General features: G+C 44.5%; 1 protein-coding gene across 2 annotated transcripts in view; it reads left to right on the top strand.

The window, feature by feature from the left end:
• The window catches only part of LOC148014376 (PGR5-like protein 1B, chloroplastic), a 33,435-nt gene extending 20,813 nt beyond the window's left edge, over positions 1-12,622 (top strand). The window contains exons 8-11 of one of the 2 annotated variants that reach the window (XR_015688666.1): positions 11,643-11,753; positions 11,831-11,933; positions 12,043-12,127; positions 12,207-12,622. Coding sequence is in view for 1 of the 2 variants with exons in the window: in XM_087666869.1 (XP_087522995.1) it covers positions 11,643-11,753; positions 11,836-11,933; positions 12,043-12,127; positions 12,207-12,248 (336 nt within the window). In the remaining variant the exon portion in view is untranslated. The remainder of the gene's footprint in view (positions 1-11,642; positions 11,754-11,830; positions 11,934-12,042; positions 12,128-12,206) is intronic. The other variant, XM_087666869.1, reaches the window with a different exon arrangement.
• The last annotated feature ends 309 nt before the right edge of the window (positions 12,623-12,931 follow it).

The following is a 12,931-nucleotide window of genomic DNA, read 5'->3' on the forward strand; positions in this document are numbered from 1 at the left end:
CCCACATAGTGGGCTTTAGGCCGGTCAATCCTTGAAACATGCTTGAACCTTAGCCTAAATAGACCAAGCCTACACTATTCTAATCACAATTACATGTGCGCAACCCACGCAACACATGCGGGTGCGACAAATACAACTACGGGTGATAAATACAATGTCCACGGGAGTGAGCCCGGCTCTCACAAAATAATACAACCATGATAGTCTGATGATGTCCATGAGTAAAAAGTAATACACAAGTGCCCAAAGTAATACAATGAAGCTCCACAAAATAGTAATCCACCAAAAAATAGTATCCAGCACTTGCGCTTTCTGCAGCCTTCTCAAAGTACCATTAACATTATTTCTCCGCTAGGCGAGTGCCAGTCCCATGGCACTCACGTCGTAGGTAGCATGCTGTAGCTTGCACCGAAGACCCGGAATGTTGGGAACAGTCCTGATCAAGTAGTATTCCTGATGGAGAAGAAATGGATGTGGCTGATGAAGAACGGTGGTTGTTGAAGATGAGGATGTTGCCTGTTGCGGGTGGTACAAATGATGTTGCTCAAATTGTGGTAGATGGTGAGACTGATGGTGTTGCTGGTGACAAATCCTGTAAAAGTTGGCTATGCTGAAGATACACTTGATTGTTGATCCTTCTGATGAATAGAACTTGAATGGTCATTGGAAAATGGAATAGAGGTCGTAGAAGATGGGAGATGCAATGTTGATGTAGAAGTGATGTGCATGATTCTCCACAACTCGAATACCTGCAAAGTAAAACCTCACGTGCAGTCACTCCCTAGGGGAAAAGTGCTAGTCTTCTGATCGTGCACAGGACATATGATGATGTTGGTTTGGGAGATGGGTCGAACTCCAGGCAAGCCTGAAGTGTTGTCCCACACTTGAGGACCCTAAACCGTGAATAGGTTATGGTGCAAATACTATAGTGAGTGCATGTGCATACATAGTCTAATACATAGGTAGAAGACTTCTCCATGGGTGCTTCTGTTGATGATGATGCTCGATGATGAGGAAGCAAGGGAGCTTGATCTGATGAAGATGGAAAGAATGGTAGGTACTGAGAGAAAAAAAAAACGTTGTTGTTGAAGATGCAAGGGAGACACCTAAGTGGGATAGATAAAGGAATTCTTGAAGCGCATGGTTCTCCACTGGATCAACCACATGTGGTAGGTGACCTGAGGTGATGTGGTGTTATTGAGATAAATGAAGTAGAAATGAAAAGTGCACGTGACTCAGGGAGACAGGTCTAACGTAGGCGAGCCGAGACTCCCTAGGTATGTCCTGACCTTGATGTGCCCTAAGCAAATGTGTGGGGAAATGGAAAAAGGGCTAGGGGGTTAGAGACGGAGCGAGCCGACCAAAGCCACTGGACGCATCCAACTTGAGGACCCCTAGGTGCAGTGCAGTGCATGTGAGTGCATATATATATATATTTCTTTTTTGCTTTCTCTTTTTTTTTTTTTTTTCCATCATGTGATGCACAAGGGAGTCACTCCTCAGGAAGTGGCTGCAAGGTAAGTGAAAGACACCCTTTGCTCAAAAGATATGGCTTAAGAAAGGTTCGGAGATAAATGGGTGATTCTGGATAAAAAGGATGGGTACACCGAGCAAATCTGCTATCCACCATATCCTCAAGCAAGGCTACGTAGTAAGAGGGGAATAATACAGCTCGAAGAAGAAGTCTTGCTATGGCAATGCGGTCAATCCCTGTGTTGATGTCGAAGAATAAGGGTGGCAGGCCATCCTCATAGGGAGTCGGTGGCTGCTGTAAGAGCTTGACTATAAGGCGGAGATAATTGCAAGTGACTATGAAGGTAGGATCGGGGCAATTTGAGTAGAGTTTAAGGAAACTGTCAAAAGAGATGCGACTCTCGAAGTTCAATTCATCCGCAAAGAAACAAAGATAAGTAAAAGAAATTTCAAATTCCGTACTTTCAATGGAACTCGAGATGGAAAGACTGTCCTTGCATTTATTAGTCAGTTTGATGATTACTTTCATGAAGAGACATACGCTGAAAAATATAAAATCAAGTGTGTCACTAATCATTTAGTGGATAGAGCATCTCTTTGGTGGACCGTGGTTCGTAAGAGCATAGATTGTCTCACTACCTGGGAGAGTTTCAAAAAGAAGTTTATGCAGAATTTTCTTCCTCCACAATTCCATGAAAAAGCCATAAAGCAATGGGACCTTCTTCAGCAAAGAGAGTAGCAGATCATGCAACTGGAAGTGATAGATATCACTCTCATGCGGAGCATTGATATTGGGAATTTTGGGAAAGTTATGCCTGCCATGCTTCTCAGCATCATAGTTTCTGCCATACCTTCTCGGATAGGGGCAATGGAGTACATCTGTCTTCCGATTTGAGTAGCAAAAGGCGGAATGGGCCATTTCATCCGCTTCAAGGATAGGATATCGCCATTCTGGTTGAAGCTTCCACACCTCTCATGGCTTCTCGGTGAGATACTCCCTCTTATTCTTCTCCTTGGGAATCTTACAAGCTCCTTTCAAAGCCGACCTATCCTGTTTCTTCAACCACTTCTTAGCAATCTTCCCTCCCACTTTAATAAGCTTTTGCACTGTACTGACTGGTAAGGGTGTTCTGAATTTGGCATCTCCATAGACATTGAAATAAAAAATGATGGTCTCCTCCCTCGTCTGCTTCTCATGATAGGACTTAATGGGCTCATCTAGATCCTCTCTCTGTGCCTCGATGCCTTGCATGTCAATGGAATACTCTGGCACATCCTGAGGGGTAGCCCTAAGAACTTGAACCATCCTATCAAAGCGCTCTTAGACCTCAAGTTCCTTGTCCGACACTGTTGGGGGTACCTGTATTTCCTCAGTAGCTCCATCTTCCTGCTCAGCAAAATCTTGAGGATCCATATAATCCTCAAAAGGAACCATATCTTCAAAAGGCTCTACTGCAATAGGGTCTTTAACAAGTGTCTCATATTGTAAGTCACATGGCTCAGTAGATGTTGGCTGCATCATTTCTACATCCCTCAATTCTTGATCATTATAGCCCATGTCATGCAAATGATCAATCATCTGGCTGCTAGGTGGGTCTGAGGTCAACAACATGAGCTCCTTACCCTGGTCAAAAGCGGCTAAGGCTCCGGTAGCAATTCCCAACTGAGCTTTGAGTTCCTCCACATCATCGGTGCTTTTGGATGATAAAGTGCAAATGGCCTGATGATAAAGCCCTTGCTGTAATGATAGTGCATGTTGATAGGCAGTTGCATGAAGCTTAAACTGGCGTTCCTTGTGAAGGGAATGAGCCAAGTCTGTGAATAGCTGTTGTAACATCTCCTCGTAAGCTCTGTTAGCTTTTTCCTCAACTTGATTGATAGCAGTAGTCAGACTCATTGCAATTGTATCTTGCAACCCTGTAAAGGCTATCTTCATCTGCGTCTGAGTCCGATGTGCTTCTGACAACTCTCTGGTGAGAGTTGATGTCCTTGCCTTTTCCTCCTTTAATTGAACCACAAGATCTGCAACCTGAGCACAGAGAATTTCTTCCCTTTTCCTCAGGACCTCAACTTCTTGCAACTGTTCCCTTAGCCCCTCCATCTCCTTATTGTTCTCCACAATCTGAGTCTGTAAGTTGTGTAACTGCTGGGCTGAGTGTTTCAAAAATTCTTGATGAGACGATCTCTGTGCCTCATACTTCTTTTGTAATTCCAATTTTTCCAGAATTGCTTGATCCTTGTCCTGTTTCAACTCTTCACATAAGAGCTCTAATGTGGTAAGACCATCCAAATTCGCTGATGTCCTTGTGCAAACTTTTGAACTAGTGGTAGTCTCATCCGGTCGCAGCTTCTCTACACTAGAAGTGACTGTAATTTCTTCATTCTGTCTACCATGTTCCAACATGTTTATCTGGGCTTGCATGGTTTGTAAAGTGGTCATGAGCATCTGAAAATCTCCTGGACCAATCACCGATTGTTTTCCTTGAGTCTTTCCCTTTCCTTTGTCAAAATCTCCAGGTTTCCTAGCAACGTCTTCTTCAACTTCCTGTGGAGCGGAGGCTTCCTTCCCTCTCATGTCCTTAATGGATGATTCCTGTATGGTTGTGGCTTGATTCTCCTTTTCCTTGTGGAGAGCTTCCCCCAAGTGTTGTGCATTCTCTAGCGACTCCTTGATCGCTACGTGGTGCTCTGTCTTAAATTTTCCTTTCTTACTCTTTTTTTGACCCATCTTCTTTCGTGAACTCTCAACACTTGGCTCTTGTTCCTCCCTTGGTCGTTTGTCCTTCAGTTGACCCATCTTAGCAACTGCGGGTGTCACCTGAAAGGGCTCGGAGAGTCCCAAGGCTGTGGTGATGACCTTACTGAGTGCACCACCGTAATTTATCATGCATATCTTGGCCTCAGTAGTGGTGAGTCTCCCTTCAGGAGTTTTAGGAAGAGTCTCATGTGCCTTGGCAAGGGATTCACAAATCTGATCCATCCAAAACTTATTTAAATCCTCATCAAGTATCCTGTCTGATAAGATATCTTCCATGAAGCCCTTGGGTATTCTCCCTGCACGAGTGCTGGTTTTGTTGTAGGTAAACAAATGGTGAAACACCTGTGCAGTGGCTCTAAGATCCAACTCCTCAATGGCAGAGAACAATAGACCACCAGTAGTAACATTAGGCTTACCCTCCCACCTTTGATCCACTAGATGAGTTTTACTAGCTTTACCATGCTCTCTTGACCCTTGACAAAGACCTAAGGCTTGTTCTATCAGCTTAGAAGTAAGTGCTACCTCCCCAACTTTTTGCTCTTTTTCATCCCAGTAGCTCATCCTACTTGTTTTAGTCTTAGGATCGTAGTTTTGAACAAAGTTGTAGCAATTGGCAAAGTGAATAGGCCCATTGGTTGCTCTAATATAGTCGGTTAGCCCACATTTAGCCACCAACTCCCCAATTTTAGGATACCTGTTGACAATATTCTCTAAGTTGGTAAGTTGACGAAACTTCAAGGCCCCAAAACTCCATATGGTGGTCTCTAGAACAAACTCCTTGCATTGCTCCATAGTGAATATTCCCCTGTGCTCATATGATGATCCTTGACAGCCACCAATGTCGACATTGTAGACATTTCAAACTGTGAACCTGTCATCTGCTTAATCAAAAGATAAGACCACATCTTGAGAAATTTCTAGCTAACCATCACACAAAATATAAAAGTCAAACTATACCTTTGCCTTTTTATAAAAATAATGCCAAAATGGATTGCCAATTGCCCTCCTGCAACAAAAAGACCTAGCAAGCTTCCTAGCTTGCAGGGGTAAGTGACAAAGGATGGAAAAGATGACAGGGCAACACAAAAAGGAAAAAGAAAAAGAAGATGAAGTATGGACAAAGAAAATGAAAAGACAACTAGGTGGACGGGGAAAATGAAGGAAGGATGGACTTCCACCAAGCGTAAAAGTTGGGGTTATACTCCAATTCCACAAATGTATCAGGGTCAAATGGGCGCATAGCCAAACCACACAAATAAGTGGTAATATCTATGAGGAGACATGGACCAGCAAAGCGACTAGCCACATGTAGTTCTTCCGCCGTTAGAATATTATTAAACAGGGGATGGTGTTGCAAATTGGAAGGCACTTCTAGGTCACGAGCCAAAATGATGGCATGGAGTGAAACAGGAGAATGATATGTAGGATCAGACCGAAGGTTACTAATGGCGCGCCGTTGCTCGGCAGTGGTCATCAGACGACTGCCAGTCTGAGCAATCTCAAGCCGATGGTTATACCAGAGGCGTAAGAAAAGACTAGAAGTGGTTTGTTTGGTGGTAAGAGCTGCAAGCTCGGCGGAATCAACACATTTGGTCACTGGAGCATAAGAAGAGATTAATCGGGAGGGCTGGAGACGCTTCTGAGGAAGAGTCTTGACGTACTCAGCCTGCACCAAGAGACTTTTGCGGAAGAGATGTTCATGCTCCTCCCACGTGGGATTCCATCGAGTAGCAAGTTCAAGTGCCTCATTGTCGGCAAGGCCGAGGTCAATCATAGCAAACAATTTCGCAAAGGTGGTAAACATAGAATCGAATTGGAGTAACCAACTAGCGTCGGAGGAGTTGTCCTTCGTGGCCAAGTCCGCAGCCATGCCACTAAGAGAGCGGCAAATGAGCAGAGGTTTTAGACCAGAAGGGGGATCAGGAGCGGTGGAACTAATCTGAAGATGAGGTGGAACCGGGTCCCCGCTTTCATGTTGGAGTTTAGCTTGGGCTGCCTGATCCAACTGGTGGACTGGCTGAGAGAGATTGGAAGAGGAGGATGCCTCAGAGGAAGCTGAGGGCCCAAGGGAAGGTGTGAGAAGAGGGTCAGGAGGGGGTTCCGGAGCAAAAGATGGAGATGAGGAGACAGAGGAAGGTAGTGGAAATGACTTCTTATTAAGAGGTGGTTGGTTAAGGGAAGCGGAATGGGGCGTAGACTCTGACTCGTCATGAGACGGGGTGACTGGAGGTAGGAAGGAATGAGAAACCCGCGGATAAGACATTCGGCGCTTCGAGCAGCCTGGAGGAACGGTGGACGAAGCCCAAGAAAAAGGGATAGATGAGAACTTAGATCGTTTGGGAATCCAAATGTAGGTGTTACACTGGTAATAGCCCTGAGCCTCCAAGAGAGCACGTGCCACCCAACACAAGGAAATTGTGGGCTTTGGAGGAGTTCGACGACGTCGACTCGGTTGCCGATGCAACGGCTTTGAGGGTGGTGAAGGTGGAAATGGAGGTGGTGAGGGGAGGCGAGGTCGCCACTGGAAGTGAGGAAACTTCATAGGCGTGGGTTTTGAGGCGCGACTAACAGGAGTAGCATGGTGATGTTGGGCTTGCAGCAACTGATGAAATAAGGAACTACCGGACTGAGAAGGGGTGGGAAGAGGAATTGGCGTTGGCCCCGCAGAAAGGTCCCCTTTACTGAAAGCAGAAACTACATGGGCACCTGGAAATTGTAATGTAATGCGCTGATCAACATAGTTGATAGTGCATGGAACCTGATACTTGAAAGGTCGGCCCAAGAGAAGTTCCTTGCCCACATCTTCGCGGTTCGGAAGAACATAAAAAAGAAGAGGGATGCTCTCAGTTGCAATAGTAAGCAAAAGCTTACATTTACCCAAGAGTGAGTAAGGTTGGCCACCATAGGGGTTAAGCTTAGTGTGAGTGGGTGTCAAGGTGGGTTGGCCCAAATCCATCCAGAGGTTATATGGAAGGGTGTTGAAGTCAGAAGCTTCATCAATTAGAGCGTCAGTAGTGATCTGCTTGGCAGCAGTCAACTGGATTCGAAGGAAAGCCGGGGGAATGACAAGGTCATCCTCAGGGTCAAGTAAAGAAATGGAAACAGCTCGTACATTAAAAAATGAAGAGGAATTCTGTGTGGTGCTAGATGAAGCCAACTTATGAGCATCTGCCTTCTGCTCAAGTTGCTCATACCAGGATTGTTCAGCCACCATGACCGCACTGACAGGAACATCAGGAGGGTGCATGGGGCGTTCATGCAAATAATGGTTTGGGGGGTAATACTTCTTAATGCGGCTGCCATTGAAATGTCCTATGCCTTCCCCCTCTAGGGTTTCAAGCTCAACATTGCCCGTCCTGCTAATTTGACGAACGCGATACGGTCCTAGGCCGCGAAGTTTCAATTTCTGTTTATGGCCCTTAAGAGAATACAAGAGCACCAGGTCACCTTTATCAAAGGAACGCTGTTGCACATGTCGATCAAACCAGGCCTTACGTCGGGCCTTTTCAGCAAGGAGAGCATGTGTGGCCAAAAGGCGAGTTTCGGTGATACCCTTGATGAAAGCCTTCGTGACTGCTTTTGCAGTTGGTTTTTCAGCTAGTGGGATTCTCTTGTAGAGGCCTTTTAATCGAGACACATAGTCTCTCATGCTCTCTTCGTCGTGTTGTTCAATATTCATGAGTCGGATAATTAAATTGTCCCCGTAGCCTGCCTCGGCAAATCGCTTTATGAAGAGAGTCTTAAGAGCTGCGAAGGAAGCCTTCTCAGCTGGATCGAGGCCAGTAAACCAAGTACGACCCTTCTCGCCCATGCAAAGCCCAAAGGCTTGAACCTGCTTGGCATCGCCTATAAGGTTATTGGCCTCGCAAACTTGCTCAAATTGCTCTATAAAGTTGTATGGGTCGTCGCCAGCACGATACTTATCAATTTGCTTGGCCACTAGGGGAACTTTGGCTTGGTCTCGTTGGGCAGGTGTATTACCCATCCCAGTAAGCAGTGTTTGAGCCATGTGAGCTCCCACAATGAGCAAGTTGGGATGATCAAAGAGCCTGCGTTGGACGAGGTCCGTTAAAGTATTAGTGGATGATTCGGATGTTCCAGCATTCAGCAACATGTGCTTGATCCCATCCAGTTCGGTTTTCATGTTCAAAAGTTCTTGCTTTGTGTCCATGGTGTGTTCGAGGATCTTGCTAAAAGTACTAGTTCCTTGGTCTTTGAGGATCACGAGTTTTTCCTCAAGGTCTGCTGGGAGAGTCGAGCACGATCAAAGTGTGCAGCTATTTGGTAGCTATCCAAGGACTCTCGGACATCTTGTGGAAGAGAGTCTAAAAATGTTACTTCATCCATTGTGAAGGTTGTTGGGACAGTAAGAGTCTCGGGGCTAGGGCTCCGCTCCCTAGGAGGAGAGAGGATCACCTTGCCGTTTCGCAAGCGCATACAACTAAATCAATGAGAGATTAACCTAGGTCTTAGCAATGGTCCTCAGTGAATGATGGTTCAAATGTTTGAGAACGTCCGAATTGGTTGTTTTGTTGAGTTGTTGAGTGGGAGTGAAAAGTACCTAAAGGGTTTTCTCAATATTGGTCAAATACACACATTCTCTTCATCGTTTCCATTTTTAAAGAAAAACACACGAAGTATGAAATCAAGCTTTCTTCCTTTCAAATACAATGTGCATGGGGACAAGCAATTCCGCCAAGTATCACAACCAGGTCATGATGACAATATGGCAAGTAAGGATGGCACTTGATACCAATACTTAAAGCAAGAGGTTCAAATTTAGAATGTGAGTAAAACAAGTAGGAGTGAAGCTTAAGGCATAGGTTAAGAGACTATGGGTGGGAATGTCAGTGAGAGTTAAGAGAGGATGAGTGAGTAGGGATGAGTGAGAGATGAGTGTGGAGAAGTAAGTGGGGGATTAGTGAGAGAGGAGTATGAGTGAGGGGTGATTGGTGCAAGTGATAATTAGGGTTTGTGAGGGATTAGGGTTGGGGTGGTACTAGTGAGTGATAAGAGGTGGTGCGAGTGAATAAGGTGCTAGGTGGGTGCGAATGAGTGTGACCTAGGTGGTGCGAATGAGGTGGTGCGAATGAGTGTGACCTAGGTGGTGCGAATGAGTATGACCTAGGTGGTGCGAATGCGAATGGGTGGTGCGAATGAGTATGACCTAGGTGGTGTGAATGAGTATGACCTAGGTGGTGCGAATGAGTATGACCTAGTGCAAATGAGGTGGTGCGAGTTGATGTGTTAGAGCAAGGGTGAGGAAAAAAAAAAGAGAAATAAATAAATAAATAAATATATATATATATCTCTTTCCTATTCCCCTACCGACCCTTCTGGCCGACTTCCCTACTTATTCTCGTTAATCCGCTTCTCCTTCTCAACTGCTTCCACTTCCCTTCTCTCCTAGTCTTCTTCCTCAACTTCTCATATTCTCCTACGCTTCCTCTTCTTCGTACTCTTATCTTCTTCTATCCCCTTCTTCTTATTCTTCTTATTCACCTTCTTCCCCTCTTTCTTCCACTTCTCTTATTCTTCTTCCTCACTCCTTACTTTCTTCTTCTCTTGTTTTTCTATCCTCCTCTTTTTCTTCTTCTTCTATCGTTCTTCTATCTCAATCCTTGCATCTTCTTCTTCTTCTTCTTCTTGTATTCTTCTTCTCTTCTTCTTACTCTTCTTCTTCTAGCTCTCTTCCTCACTACCTCTTGCCCTTCCTTTTTCTCTATTTCACCCTTTTTTTCATCTATCTCTTCTTCTTCCCAACCATCTTCTATCTACTTCTTCTTGGCCTTCTTTGCTTTCTCCTTCCTCTACCTCACAAGCCAAGAACTTTAGAAGACGAGTACAAAGGCAAGCAGTATATTTGGTTAGATCTCAACCATAAACATGTATGTAACCAATGACAAAAGCAAGAACGATGAACCCTCATCTCCCAACGTTCCCACACAAGATGTCCAACAACAAGAAGAGCGCTTTGAGTTTTGAGTTTTGAGTTTTGTGTTTTCTTGTGTTTTTGTGTTTTTGAGTTTATGGTTTGTGTTTTCTTCTATTCTACCCTGTTCCAATCTCAATCCAACAAACCCGTTCCTTCCGATTTGGCCCTTCCTAACCTAGCCACATGGGTTTCGGAAGCTAGCCACAAACGCAGACGATCGGAACCACATCGATCCTATCCACGCCCATGCACAAGCCTCCTATTCCGCCACACGGTGGGAGTGTGAGAACCTCGGCGGTTGCACCATCCTAGGTCCCGGCAACGGAACCAAAATGTTGAGGCAAACGCACCAACAGTCCGGACTTTGGATGGACTTCTATTCTTTCAGAAGCTGCAACTCACGTTGGCGACAATCTCTCACCTTGTCTCTCACGCTCTGCTCTAACTAACCAAGCATTCTTCTCTCCAACCCAAGGAAGCAAGAATACAAGACTAGCTCGAGTTGTAGTGAACTCACCTAACTTACCTTTCAAAGGCTCGAAGATAGTTCCACGACCACGATCAACACGATCCGATGCCGTCGCTCCTTCGCATCCACCACCAAGCACACCAACGAGTCGAAGAGCTAGTAGAGACGACGAGAAAAGCAAGAAGACGACGAAGAGCTTCACCTTCCCTCAGTCCCTCGCTCAACACACCTCTCACTCTCTCCCTCTCAGTCACTCTCAACACAATGGAAGCAAGATGATAGAATAGAAAGATTGAATGGTTGCACTGACAGAGCTTCCGCAGCATGAATGTGCCAAAAAGGGGTGAATACAACTGAGACCTCCCACCCTTATATAGACATAGAATTAGGGTTAGGGTTAGGGTTTGCGCCCCTTTTGCGTTTAGGGTTTCCACAACTGTGAATTAGGGTTTGCACCCTCTTTGGGCATCCTACCTACATAGTGGGCTTTAGGCCGGTCAATCCTTGAAACATGCTTGAACCTTAGCCTAAATAGACCAAGCCTACACTATTCTAATCACAATTACATGTGCGCAACCCACGCAACACATGCGGGTGCGACAAATACAACTACGGGTGATAAATACAATGTGCACGGGAGTGAGCCCGGCTCTCACAAAATAATACAACCATGATAGTCTGATGATGTCCATGAGTAAAAAGTAATACACAAGTGCCCAAAGTAATACAATGAAGCTCCACAAAATAGTAATCCACCAAAAAATAGTATTCAGCACTTGCGCTTTCTGCAGCCTTCTCAAAATACCGTTAACAGTTATTAAGTGTGATGGGTAAGCCACTTAGAATTTAAACATTGAGCAATGGTAAAGCATTTATTGAAGTCTGCATCTTGAAATTGAAAGCATCCAAGGATCTGATGAACTACAAAGCAAAGGTGATCAGCTAGTAATAGATTGAATGCTATTTCTCTGGATGCTTGTGCTGACAAATGCTTAATTCTTGTGCAGTTGCCTGAACCCTACAGTTTCCTATTCACTTGGTTTATTGTTTTACCAATTACATACCTGATTGCTCAGTCCATCACTAATGCTATACTGAAGGATTTTCTTATCCTTAAGGTATGTGTTTTCAAACCATGCATTGTGTTGGGACTTGGGAACGAATTTTTTAATGCTAATATCTGTTTCTTTATAAGATCAGGGACCATGTCCCAATTGCGGAGCATCAAATACCTCCTTTTTTGGGACTATCTTGACTATACCAAGTGGTGGTGATGTAAATGATGTCAAATGTGAACAGTAAGTGCTATTATTTGGCCCCTTTGTTTCCAACACAAAAGATGTCTAATTGCAGATCTCAAGCCATGCCCTTGTTACTGATTGTCAAGGTTTGTGAGCAATTTTGCAGATGCAGTTCAATTTTGAAATTTGATGTGAATACACGTTTGATCACACTTGAAAGCACACCTTCTGAAAAGGTTAAAGGGTCCCAGGTAATTTACAGCTTCATTGCTTTTATTATGTCACCCCCTTTTATATAAGTCATGTGACCTATTGTTGAGCTTATGACAGGGTCCAAAGGCAAAGGCTGCATCAAGTGCAAGTGCCAATTAATTCTTTTAAAAGCAACAGAGGAGTCTTTAATCAATTGTAGTGAGACCTCATCAAGTTTGCACCATGAAGTTGGCATCTATTTCATGAATGAGGAACTGACAGTGCATCCAGAATCAAGGCAGCTTTGGCTTTGGAATCCAGTGGTGTGTACTCGTATAGTGGTAGACTCAGTGAGTTGGTGGTCCATGAAAAGCAGGGAATACGACATATGGAGCTGGCTGTACATTTCTGTAAGCTCCTAGAGTGGCCTATTTCTTGGGGTCTATGATCCACTGTATGCTTTTAAGCAGTAGTTTCATTTTGACCAAACCCACCAGTTAAGCTGTAATATTATGTGGCATTTTGTGTATCATTATATAATCCTTGTTTTCAAAGTTTCCTGAAAGAAATTTCTTGTTTTCTTTTTGGGGGGGGACCAATGCTCGGATTATTGTGCCTTATTGGCAATATTTATTTGGGGAATAACACCCATCTTTCACCCAAAGACAAGACACACCTGAGTTGCCCAATGGTGAGTTCTGAACCTTTGATCTCTCACAACTCATGTACACTCCCAACCAATTGCACTGCCCCTTGGTAGGTTCTTGATTTGCTATGTGTTTGCAGCCTGAAACTTGCAAAGGTGACCATGCCTATTGTTACGAGTAAGAGGTGAATATTGGTTTAATTGAATGTTATATTTG

The sequence above is a fragment of the Lygodium microphyllum genome, chromosome 25, assembly GCF_053477565.2.
Source record: "Lygodium microphyllum isolate KBCC chromosome 25, Lygodium_microphyllum_v1.1.10, whole genome shotgun sequence".
NCBI classification, from domain to species: domain Eukaryota; kingdom Viridiplantae; phylum Streptophyta; class Polypodiopsida; order Schizaeales; family Lygodiaceae; genus Lygodium; species Lygodium microphyllum.